The following is a 12,348-nucleotide window of genomic DNA, read 5'->3' on the forward strand; positions in this document are numbered from 1 at the left end:
CCCTCCTCCTTGAAGCTCCTGGGTGGAAGGCCTATCATTATAGCTCACGCCTGTGGACTGCAGGTGCCTGAGTGCATGATAGCAACTCGTTCTGCACCCCACCTGAAGCAGGATGGCAGGACCAGCTCAGGAATGGGCCCCTGAGAGGGCTTATCTTCTTCTGCTCATGCTGAAGCTCGGGATGAATTTTAGGGGTCTGTGGAACTGGTGCACAAACACAAGCCGGGGAAGGGGGGCAATTGTGGAACTGTAATGCATAGATTGAGACTTTGGAGGGGAAGGGGGCCTGATCTACTCTCTGGGCAGAGTTTGTGGGAGAGTGTACTCAAAAACGCGAGGGAGTGAGGGAGCATCCCTTGGACCTGGGAGATTTCCATTGCAGGGAGATGAGTGTTGGCCACCATTGTAGAGAATGCTGCAGTAATACTGAGATAGAGTGTGGGATTCCAGTGCTCACTGAGGAGTCATTCAGGCTGACTAAGAGAAGAGGGCAGGACTCCTGGGGCAATAGGGGGTGCCTGCCACTCCCGATGACCTGAGTTCCCCCAGCAGAAGCAGCATGCTGGAAGGAGAGACCTGGCTCCCTCAAGCTGTTCTCTGGGCACCCTCCACATGTGCACTGTGGTACCTGAACATCCCTTCCCCCAAACCAAATGTCAACGGTGAGGTAACCCAGTCACTAAAAGAGAAACATGGCATGTACTCTCTCATATATGGATTTTAGACATAGATCTGGGGAGTGCCAGCCTACAATCCTATGGCCAGAGAGTCTGGGAAACAGAAACTTCATTTAGTGGCTGATCGAAGAAGAGGCAGATTCTCTCGGTTAAGTACTGAGCTGAACTCAAGAAAGCCAGTAACAGAGAGGGAGGACTGATGATCAAAGGGATTAAGACTGGGCTGGTTTAACCCCCAGAAACAGCTGACCAGACAAAGGTCATCAGCCTGGGAATCCAGCATGGGACTGATCAAGACCCCCTGAATCTGGGTGTCAGTGAGGAGGCCTAGGTAATCTATTGAGCCTTGGGCAGCAGATCAGTACCCATCCCAAGAATACACACGGACTTTGGACTCCCATAGAACAATGTGAGGTGCACTCTCACCCTGAACACTTGGGGAAGGGTATAGGCCCTGCCCTATATGAAATGACAGACTATGGACACCCCCATGGAGGGCCTCACCCTCCCTGGGGGAATGAGGGGATAACGGGGGGGGGATGGGATGGGGGAGGGCACGGGAGGAGGGGAGGGAAAGGGAGAGGGACCTGGAACTGACTTGTGAAGCAACCTTGTTTCTTATCTAAATTTAAACTGGAAAATAAAGTAAAAAAAAAAAAGTAGTATTTGTGTGTGAGGCTGAGCATGTGCTTATGGAACTGAAGCTACGGCCATGCACCGCATAACAGTTCAGCCAAAAATAGACCACCTGCATGATGGTGGCCCCAGTAAACTTATTGATATCACGGTGATTTTTGTTTCTCTTGGTCCACTTTATGATGCTTATACACTGGACAACAGGGTCCCTGAGTCGCACAGCTGTCTTTGGTAAATCCTAATAGAGACAGGCATGGGCTAAGAATATTCAACGGACTACCTCATTAAATCGCCATAGCTGTGCAAGGCAAGGTCTCTCCTGCAATTTGCAAAGAAGTTAACTAGGCTTAGAGAGGTTGAGAGAAAGTACCTACTATTCTGGTATTAATAACAGGCAGAACCATGCCGGTCTGACCTGCTGCCTGAGTTTTAAACTCCTTTTTATATTGGAAGAAATTCAGTGTATAGAATTTTGGGAATACAGCAAGAAGGCAAGTGAAAAAGAGACCTATAACCTGCCTTTGCAGAAACGACCACTCTGGGTGAACACTCTGCTAGACCTCTCTGCACACCCAGCAGCAGGTATTCTTTTTGTATAATTGAAGTCACTTACGCCTGTGAGTTTTCTATACATTTATATGAAGTTTTATGTAACTGCTTTAAATTTTAAATTGTTCTCCCACTTAAAGGTCTGATTTTCATGGGTGTATGGAATGACACTTGATGCATGTACTTTCTTCTGCTTCCCCGGTGGTGTCTAGATCCTCGCAGGTTCTTGAGCACTACAGCAGTTTATCTGAAGCTTTAAAAAGATTCCTTCTAACCTGTTCTTTGGCCTTTTCCCTCTCTTCGCAGCATGCCCTCGATGCTGACAACGCAGGGGTCAGCCCGGTAGGAAACTCTTCCAACAGCAACAGTCACTGGGACCTCGGAAGTGCCTTTTTCTTTGCCGGAACTGTCATCACCACCATAGGTATCTGTCCATTTATTAATGTATTTGTTTTCCCTCTGCAGGCCCTTCTGAGAAAGGGTTAGACAAAACTTGTTGTCTTAAGATGTGGGACCAGGTTCTCCCAACTTGGTCAAGTGATCACAGCTGTTGTGGCTGCTTTCTGTAAGCACCAAAGCATGGTGGAGATTTGAGAATGAAAAGCATTTCAACTGCAGGAACCTAATGCCAAGCAAAAGTAGACTGCATGGAACGACCAACTGAACTCGGGTTGTTCTGTTGTGTTCAGATTGCATTTTAAAGATCGTGCTTCCTGGTAGGATCATATATCGTGGTATTAAAGTGTTCAAAGTTGGGTATGGGGGAAAAACACCCCTTTTTGATTTTTTATTGTTCCAGAGAAAAGAGCTTCCCTCTTATTGTCTGATGGTTTCGATACCCACCTCTGGGTTTTTAAAAGTCAAACTGGTATTGCTACTTCCAGAATTTTCAGTTTGGGGGACTGTTTTTCAACTTCCCACTGTGCAAACAAGCAGAAGCCTTGGTCTCTTCCTTCCTTCCCATTCCACTTGCAGGGGGCTCCACTTCCTTTGTTTCTATCTCCCTAATTACAAAAAACCTGGGCATTTGCCTGAAGCTGACTCTTACACATGCTCTTTGCAGTTTACCCTCATATAAGCCATCACTACTGCTATCCTGTGACAGAGTCAGGCTTATTTTATGCATTTATTTTTTTCTATTTTCTGATACTCAGATGCTGTGGGGTTTTGTCTTAGGGGTTACTTGATAATTATAATAATACATAAAAACTTTGATGTTCTAGTCCTTAGCTCATACACATTGATTTTGATTATGAGGGATGACATTTTCCTTTCCGATCCTTCTCCACCACACGATTTTATCTGGCACCATCTCTTCAATGTTTGCCTTAAAATGATAAGTATGACTTCTATTGTGTGTTTTGTCAGCTTTAAGTAATAACCGTGAGCTCTTACCTAGTCCACGTAGTAAGGCAGTAAACGTGTCCAGCATCTCAGTTTCCTTTCCCTCCATGTTCCAAGCATCACTCATTCTGCATAAGAGACAAGAGTATGCAATTTACATTCTGATTGCACAACCGCATCTTCACACTTGCTCTATGTTAAACTAGTGTCAGCGTTGGTGTATCTCCTCTTTTTATTAGTTTATTAATCATTAGATGACATTAGTTCCCTATCCTCACTTGTTTGACTAGAAATCACCTTCAGAAGTTAAGAATGGCTCTTGGAGAATCTGGAGGTGAGGGGGCACATCTGTGATCCTAGAACACAGAGATGGTGGCAGGGGGAGACCGTCAGATGGCTTTAACCTTCTGGAAGGAATTTCTACTCTGATTCTCTCTGAGGCCTAGTTTCTCCTTTTGAAAACTCTTAACTTTAGTTTATAGTGTGAGCAGTCCATTTTTTATTGGTGCATGTTTTAGAGGCTAAAGGTTGTTCTAGAGGCGTACATTTTTGTCTTTGTTTATGTGTTCACATCTAATCATAAGGTCTATGCTCTTGTACACTAGTGGAATCAAGAAGGTTATATGTGACACAAACATTCAGAATGAAGGAGATTGTCATTCTTACTGAGACTTGTGTCAGTCGAGGTCTTCAGGGAAGCAGAACTGAGAGGGTTTGTACATAGACATGGGGCAGTGGAATTGGCTTCTGCAACCATGAGCCCACGGCAGGTCTATTTGGCAGGCTACTTACAGTGGAAGCCATGGAGTGCTTTTGGATGGTTTAGTCTGAGTTCAAAGGTTTCAGATGCAGGGATGTTGATGGTATAACTCTCAGACTGAGGTCAAAGAGCTGAAAATCCACAAGGCCAGTGGAATTATCTGGTGACTACAGGCCAGAGAGGTTGGAGTTCTGATGTTGAAGGGTAGGAGAAGCAAAATGTATCTGAGCTGTGTATGACTATGTGGGAAGAGGAGACAGGCAGAGAGAGAGAGAGAGAGAGAGAGAGAGAGAGAGAGAGAGAGAGAGAGAGAGAGAGAGAGAGAGAGAGAGAGAGATTGAGATCTTTTTTATGCCTTCCCCTTTTTGTTCTATACAAGCCCTCAGTCAGTGATCCTGTCCACATTTTGGATTGATCTTTCACACTTAGTACATCAGCTCACTGGGTGATACCCTGTGTAAACATCTAGATACATTTTTATAGACATATCCAGTAATAACACTTTACCAGTTTTCTAGGTATTCATAACCCAGTCAAGTACACACCAAAAATTAACCACCAACCCTCTTAATCTAATTAAATGACAAGCTATTTTATATTTGCAATGCTTAAATTCATTAACATCATCTACTGGTCAGAGTTGCAAGTGTCTATTATACATGTAGAAGTGTCTATTATACATGTAGGTCTGCACCTAGAAGCCTCTGTGACCTTTGGATCAGGTTAGGCCATTGGAATTCACAGATTCAGTACATCCAATGGAGAAAAGCATGTAGCCTGGACCCTCATGTGCTATGAACCTCAGCCAACTCAAGAATATTACAGTCATCCATCAGATAAGAATGAATCATGTTAGAATGTGTTTGACAGTCTGGTTATTAGAATGAAGAAAGGCATCATGCATTTTTAAAGGATTTGTAAAATAATTAAAGTTGAGAAAGTCTTGACCATTTCAAAAGGTATACTTTGGAAAATACTCTGAAGTGCTAGTATTGGATCCATGAGCTATTAAGGGGTATCACATATAATTGATTGAAAAAAACCTATCATTTCCTTGTTGTATGAAATTACTAAATCAGGGCTTTGTTTGATTCATTAAAAGAGCAATATCTATGCTGGGCTCTGAAGTATTGGTAGGATTTTCAGCAAAGTACTAATGGTATTCATTGACACTTACTTGGTTTACCAGCTATCCAGCATTCACACATTTTTTTAAAGTTCATCTTTGTCTTAACAACAATATATATACTCTCCCTTAACAACTCATGACCCCCACTTTCTCACTCATGACTTTCTCACTCTGGAGAAGAATGACATTCAGTCCATGGCCAGAGTTATCAGTTTAAAGATGGCCGACAAGAACTTCTTGGGATTTTGCTTGAACTTTGGAGGGAATGTCTTCCTCATTTTCTTACTGATGGTAAACCTGGGGAAGGAAGAGCCAAGTCCCTGCATTGCCCCTTGTTGTCTTCCCTTGGTAGGTTACTCTGTCTAGAGTTGAGCTAACACTATTGGAGTAAGGAAAGGGCTAGGGGTAAGTGGATCCTAGTCATGTCCTGTGAGCTCTGAATGGAGCTACTTGCAAAAAATACTAAGAAACATATTAAATTTCTTGTTTTTTTTCAGAGTCAGTGAGATTTCTCATTGTTTAGGCTTAAGCTAGTCAGCATTGGATTTTCTATAATCTAAACATTCCTAATAAATGTGCATAGATAGAAAAGAGTTCCTGGAGGGGTCATAAGTATCCTTTGACCCCACAACCAGTGCCTGACTGCTCTGGCCACTATAGCTGCCATCTTTGGGTCACATGAGTTGTCCTGTTGGATGAGCCTCTAGATTCATGTGTTCTTGTCTTGGCTATTTGAGAGGCTGTTCCCTCTGCAGAAAAAGGCTGGCCACTGTGTCTGACCAATTGTGTATAGGATCAGTTCCTTTAATCAAAATCATAAAGATTGTCTACCAATAGGCAACCACCACAAAGCAAGTATGCAAACAAAAACGAACAAAAATGTTACCTGCCACTCAAAGTCTACAGCAGGCTGGGTTCTTGTTCTATGCAACTTAGAAAATGTCACTTTTCCGTCTCTCTTAACTAAAAATTGTAAGTTGAGTACTATTTAATTGAGTAAATTTAATTCCAGAGTAGAGGGTTTTATAAAGCCATACAGCTAGAGAAGTTTAAAAAAGTAACTTGATACAATGTAAGAAGGAACGAGGTGAGAAAACAAATTGCCAAATTTCAAAAAGCCAAGTACTTATGGTAAGTTAATTCTAAGGCTCTCAAGGAGGCTTGCAAGTAATCTCAGGGCTGGTCATTCTTCAGCTGTCCCTAAGAAGTTTCCCATTCTCCAGGAGTCAGGGAAGTGGCACAATTATTCCAGGAAGCTTTATCTCATTAACTGTGCAGTTCATATCCTGGTCTGCTTGCTCCAGGTCATATAGTTTCCAGGCTAATCTTGTTCACATTTCCCTTATTAGCAATGTTGGAGCTTTGGAGTTCTTTGCAAAGCCCATTTTTGATGGCCCCCTTGGGCTCACTCTCTATACTGTAGTCACATGTTGTGGAAGGATTAAGAAGTTTCTACTGTTGTGACCCTCTTAACACCACAGTGAAAACCTCTATGCAGGAAGTTGGTTGGTTCCTTGGAAAAGGTCCAAAGAAGTTGCTCTGTCAAAGGGCACAGAGCGTTTCAGGACTTGTCAAATCATTTTCCAGGAAGACTCTTATGAGCAGCATGGAGTTATGTGTGTAGGAATGGTCAATACACTTTTTAAAAGAACCTTTTGTGTGCTGATATATACAGAGATTATGCTTGTACAATTAGCCCTCTGTATCTGATATAATATCATATCATATCATAGAATCAACCAATTATGGATTGAAAATATTCAAATGAAAAAGATGTATGCACACTGGACTGTTTTTTCCATTTCATCATCCCTTAAACAATACAGTCTAGCAGCAATTTACATGTCGTTTACATTTCATTAGGTATGGTAAGTAGTTTAGATTATACGGAAGGAAGTGTTTAGGTTTATATGCAAATTTGGTGTTTACATAAGAGGATGAAATATCCATGAACTCTGTCATCTGCAGGGGCTCCTGAAACTAGTCTCCTATGGGCATCTAGGACCAGCGATGCAGCAAAGTAAACACATGTAGGAACCTTTACAAACCAGTAGCCAGACGAGAAGGAAGACTGGTTTGTAGGAACCTCTACAAACCAGTAGCCAGACGAGAAGGAAGACTGGTTTGGATCAAGGGTGCCTTGCACCTGTTTATTTCTTCATATCTACTTCTGATAGAAGTTCCCCTTGCCTTTGATTATTGCCTCTGCTGGTAGATCCATAGGAACTAGATTTGTAAGCTGGAGGTTGACATTTACTCCTGAATGTAGATGCTTTTCCACAAAATATCAGTTCCGGAAAGGCAGGAAATGATTACATTATTACTAAATGACAAGAATGAGGCCTGGAAAAGTTAAACAACTTACCTATCATGCCACAATAAGTAAGCAGTGGAGTCAAGTGTTATCACGGAGTGCCATTTACCGGGACCAGCAAGGGCTTGGTGCAAAATGGAAAACATGGCATATTATTAAAAAGTAATTAAGAATATCAACATGGAAGCATCAGAACATTTAACCAAGCACAGGACTGAGGAAGGTCCCTTCAGGTTTACAGCTGTCAAGGAAACGATATGGGTGAGGGAAGAATGAAACTCAACCAATCTTATCTAGGTAACTAGTTCTGGGCCAAGACTTCAAGAGTCTGACACCGGATCATTTACTTTGGCCGTATTTAAGCACAGTACAATTTTGGAAAAAAGTTTTCTGATAACAATTTACTCAGTACCAAGCACACAACAAATTTGAGACATGTTTACATTGCTATTCTTTACAATGTACATCTGTTTTTTTCTCAAAGATGGGTATGCTGATGAAGATACAGTGCCCAAGATTAAGGTCCAGGGAGAAAAACTGAGGCAAACATAATGCCTATGGGTGTCAGGATTGTGCTGGCCCTAAGATAACATAGAAGTCACCTAGTTGTAAAGTTCAAGTGACATCACTCATAAAAGGATGAGTTTTATGGACTAGAAGTAATGCTCAAGATTTATGTAAAGCATAAATTGTAAGAGATAAATTCAGGGCCTGGCTCACCAGACAGCAAAAGATCACCAGGTTGTAAACTACATCCATTCCCAGCATTCCAGGAGGAACAGCTAGGTCCCTCATTGCATTGAAGAGATAAACTAGCCTTTCCTGGCTTCCCCAGTGCTTATCCTTATGCACAAAGACTTATATTTTCCTCTCTGCAGGACCTTTCTGAGTGTGAGGTCCTATTTGACTTGCACAGTTCAGGCATGCCATAGAACATCCCTGCTAGCACAGACAGGTTGACTCTACAGTCACAGTGTGGGAAAGATTAGATTTTGGCACATACTCATGTGGAAAGTTCTTTGTGTCTCAGGACTAACACATTTTAAACATTAGCTCTTTCTTTAAGGACTTTGAGATGGTTTCTGTTTAAAGGTGATCAGAACCAAGACCCATCTGGTTCTCTGCTGTAACAACCTCACTGTTTCTCAGTGTTCTTGCCGGACTGGCATCCTTTGCTTAGAGTCAGAAGCTGCTGGTTGGTGAGGGGCTTTTGGACTGCCTTTGCTTCCCCACATCTCATTCTGATGTGCCGGTGTAGGTCTTTCTGAGCAGTTGCTCCGCTAGCAGATGAGCTATCGCCTCTAATTCTCAGCCTCAGTGGTGTTTGGCTACCTAAGAAGCACTATGTTAGCTACCCAGCCACCATGGCTATGGATCCACTTAAGTCACTGAACTCAAGGTACACACACACACACACACACACACACACATACACACAGAGGCACACATGCACACATGCATACACATGCACACACACACAGCAAGAGACAGACAGACACACACACAGAGTCACACACATACAGACAAACACACAGACACACACACACACACACAGATACCCACACAGACACCCACACACAGACACATACACAGAGACACATACACAGAGAGAGACAGACAGGCAGATAGACAGACAGACACATACATACAGAGAGAGAGAGAGAGAGAGAGAGAGAGAGAGAGAGAAGAGAGACAGAGAGACAGACAGACACACACACAGACACATACACAGGTATACACACACACAGACATACACAGAGACAGATAGACAAACACATACAGACACACACACAGACACAGAGAGAGACGAAACAGATGGACACAGACTTACACAGACACACACACATACACACACATGTGTACACAGAGACACACATACACACGCACACACAGAGTCACACACATTGTGTCAACTGTGTAATACATACATACATACATACATACATACATATAAGCACATATGATATATTTGAATATTGTCTTATTAACACCCTTACTGGAGAACTTCAATTTTATTTACTGTGGTATTCTGACCTGTGATATATTAGCCCATTCTACTACTGCTACCAGCAAATACTCTTTTTGTTCACATTTTCTTGGATGTTTCTGATACTATAAGACTTGGAGAGATTCCACAGGTCTAAGGACAGTGGGCTATTTTGAGGTGGATACGAAACCTCCTTGCTTTTCACTGTTGCTTCTCGGGTGGTGCCAGCATGCTCTGTGAGCACACTGGAGGGCTTGTGTAGAGCTGGGCTGGATTAGTAGATGCATATTCAGTAGACTCACTGCTTTAGTTTGCCCACATCTGCAATATCTTTCTGAGATGGACTAAAAGAAAACTCCCCGAAGTGAGTCTGTTTGTTAGGCAGTCAAGCTAAAATTGTTAGTGTCTCTACAAGCTTCTAGAATGTTTCCAAGGCACACCTTAAGCCCCTGTAATGTGAAGCTGCAGAGGCATGATCATTCTCTTTCTAACAGAATAAGTAAGTTAGTGAAGATCGGATTATTCTAGGTGAGTGTGCTTGGCCAGATCATTTTGTCCAAGCTTATGAAAGCATTAGAGGAAAAGTCCCCAAGAGCTTTGTTGCACATTTAAACCAACATGATAGTGAGCAAAAGGAAATAAGATTAGGAAGTCTTACCTGCACACTCATCTAAGAAATGGAAAGTGCAATTTAAATAATTTGTGGTAAGAGGTTGGAATGATTCTGAACAGAAGATTGTTAAGGAAAATAGCCAAGTGACTCATCCCTGAGGCAGGATGTAACAGCAAGCTTTGCAGGCCCAGTGGAGCATGAATGATGGACAACCAAGAACATAGCTTTCTTTTTTGGCCATGCTGAGAACATTGTTCTTTTTTGTGCTGTTTTCTCTAATATGTCTCTTGCTATAGACCAATACCTCATCCATTGCATGGATTCAGAAACAGGCCCTCCTTGAACTACCTGAATTGGGGAGAATGTTAAGTGGCTGTTGTAAGAGTGTAATGCTAATTGACAAGAAAATGAATATCAGTTACTTGAGGCTTTCACCCTATGTAAATTGTACTAATGCTATAAGCCTCTTTCTTCCAGTAATACTATCGCCAGCCCCATTTATATGGAATAAGCCTGTTTCTGCTGCTGTGAAGAGACACCAAGACCACGGCAACTCCTATAAAGGAAAACATTTAATTTGGGCTGGCTTATAGTTTCAGAGGTTTAGTCAATTATCATCATAGTGGGAAGCATGGCATGCAGGCAGTCATGAGAACTCTACATCTGGATCCTCAGGTAGCAGGAAGAGACTTGCCACAGAGCACAGCTAGAGCATCTGAGATCTCAAAGCCTGTCCACATTGACACACTTCCTCCAACAAGGTCATACCGACTTCAATAAGGCCACACCCTTTAATAGTGCCAGTCCCTGTGGGTGTATGGGGGCCACTTTCTTTTAAACTACCACAAAACTCAACACTCACTATACTTGAATTACTTTCATAATTTGCAAAACTCTTAAGAACACAGATGTTCTTATTTTCAAACAGCTATACTATGTGCAACTCATTTTAATTGATCTGCCAATAGATAGACTCTTTTGTGTTCAAACATCTATTCTATCCATAAACATTTATTAGGCTCTGACTGCTTTGGGTGTAAGGGTAGTGGATGGAGATTCAAGAGCCAGGGATTGTGTGCCATTTCTAGAAAAGAGTTGAGCAAATTAGACTTCACTGTCAATGGGGGAAAGAGACAAAGAGTCTTTGCTTACTTATTCATGTCTCCCCATTACCAGGCTTCCCAGGTTAGGGAAGAACAAGTCCTTTATCCCTTGTGAGTTTGCAGTAGATGATATTTCCTCTTTAATATTCAGTGCCTATTACCCTATGAGAGCAGATGTTGAATATAGTGAGTCCAGGCAAGGAGGATGCCTATGGGACAGTACTGTAAGATGAGGCTTTTGTCTATATTTTGTCTACATAAGCAAAGGTGAAACTTTTGATGAAACATGTTCAATCATGACCATGATGTGTGATACTTCTTAAGAGAAAAGTATCAATTTTCCATCAGAAATGCAAGTCAGGCCGACCATACATTTCTTAAGTGTATTAAGTTCTCAGAAACCTGGAGATATTTTATTAGGAGAGAGAAGCAAGGGACACTGTTTTGTAAAGGGCTCTGGAGAACATGAATTCTGAGGATTCTTTGGTCTGTGCTCTACTTTCTCTGCCGCTCACTGCTTTCCCTCGTTTTCTCTCTACTCTTTCTCCCCAGGGTATGGGAATATTGCTCCAAGCACCGAAGGAGGCAAAATCTTTTGTATATTATATGCCATCTTTGGGATCCCACTCTTTGGTTTCTTATTGGCTGGAATTGGAGACCAACTTGGAACCATCTTTGGCAAAAGCATTGCAAGAGTGGAAAAGGTTTTTCGAGTGAGTACTGCACCAATTTTAACCCCCATTACCGGATCCATTGGCTTAGGTCTAATAGGGTTTAGAAGCAGCAGCAAAGGCTCTGTCTGAATGAAATAGTTGAATGCTATGATTGTGTTTTATCTCTTGGCCAATGATTGGCACAGGACGGTGCCTAAATGTCTTTTTCTTGAATAACTTTTTGCCTTTGGTAGTATTTCCAGGGTCAAAGAAGGTTAAGTATGGGTTACCAACACAGATTTCCCCAAGAGGTCTGGCACACTCAATGTCTTAGTCTGTGTAAGCTGCTATAATGAAAGGCCTGAGGCAGAAAGGCATATAAACAACAGAAGCTTATTTCCCACAGGTTCAAGTCTGGATGTATAGGACTCAGGTGCCTGGTGAAAGGCTGAGCCCTCCTTTCGAGGTGGGATTGTTACCGTGGTCTCTAGAGATAAGGGTGCTAAGACCTCATGGAGTGGATGGATGAAAAGGAAAAATGGCTTGACATTGCAGAATGTCTCTTTTATAAGGGCTTTTACCT

At 42.2% G+C, this 12,348-nt stretch overlaps 1 protein-coding gene across 2 annotated transcripts in view; it reads left to right on the plus strand.

Moving 5' to 3' along the window:
* Positions 1 to 12,348, plus strand: part of Kcnk10 (potassium two pore domain channel subfamily K member 10) — a 127,438-nt gene that overhangs the window by 69,029 nt on the left and 46,061 nt on the right. For both annotated transcript variants that reach the window (XM_040742659.1, XM_005068425.4), the window contains exons 3-4: positions 2,169 to 2,286; positions 11,665 to 11,825. In XM_040742659.1, the coding sequence (XP_040598593.1) occupies positions 2,169 to 2,286; positions 11,665 to 11,825 (279 nt within the window). The remainder of the gene's footprint in view (positions 1 to 2,168; positions 2,287 to 11,664; positions 11,826 to 12,348) is intronic.

Source organism: Mesocricetus auratus, unplaced genomic scaffold, assembly GCF_017639785.1.
Source record: "Mesocricetus auratus isolate SY011 unplaced genomic scaffold, BCM_Maur_2.0 Super-Scaffold_15014, whole genome shotgun sequence".
In the NCBI taxonomy this organism is placed as follows: Eukaryota; Metazoa; Chordata; class Mammalia; order Rodentia; family Cricetidae; genus Mesocricetus; species Mesocricetus auratus.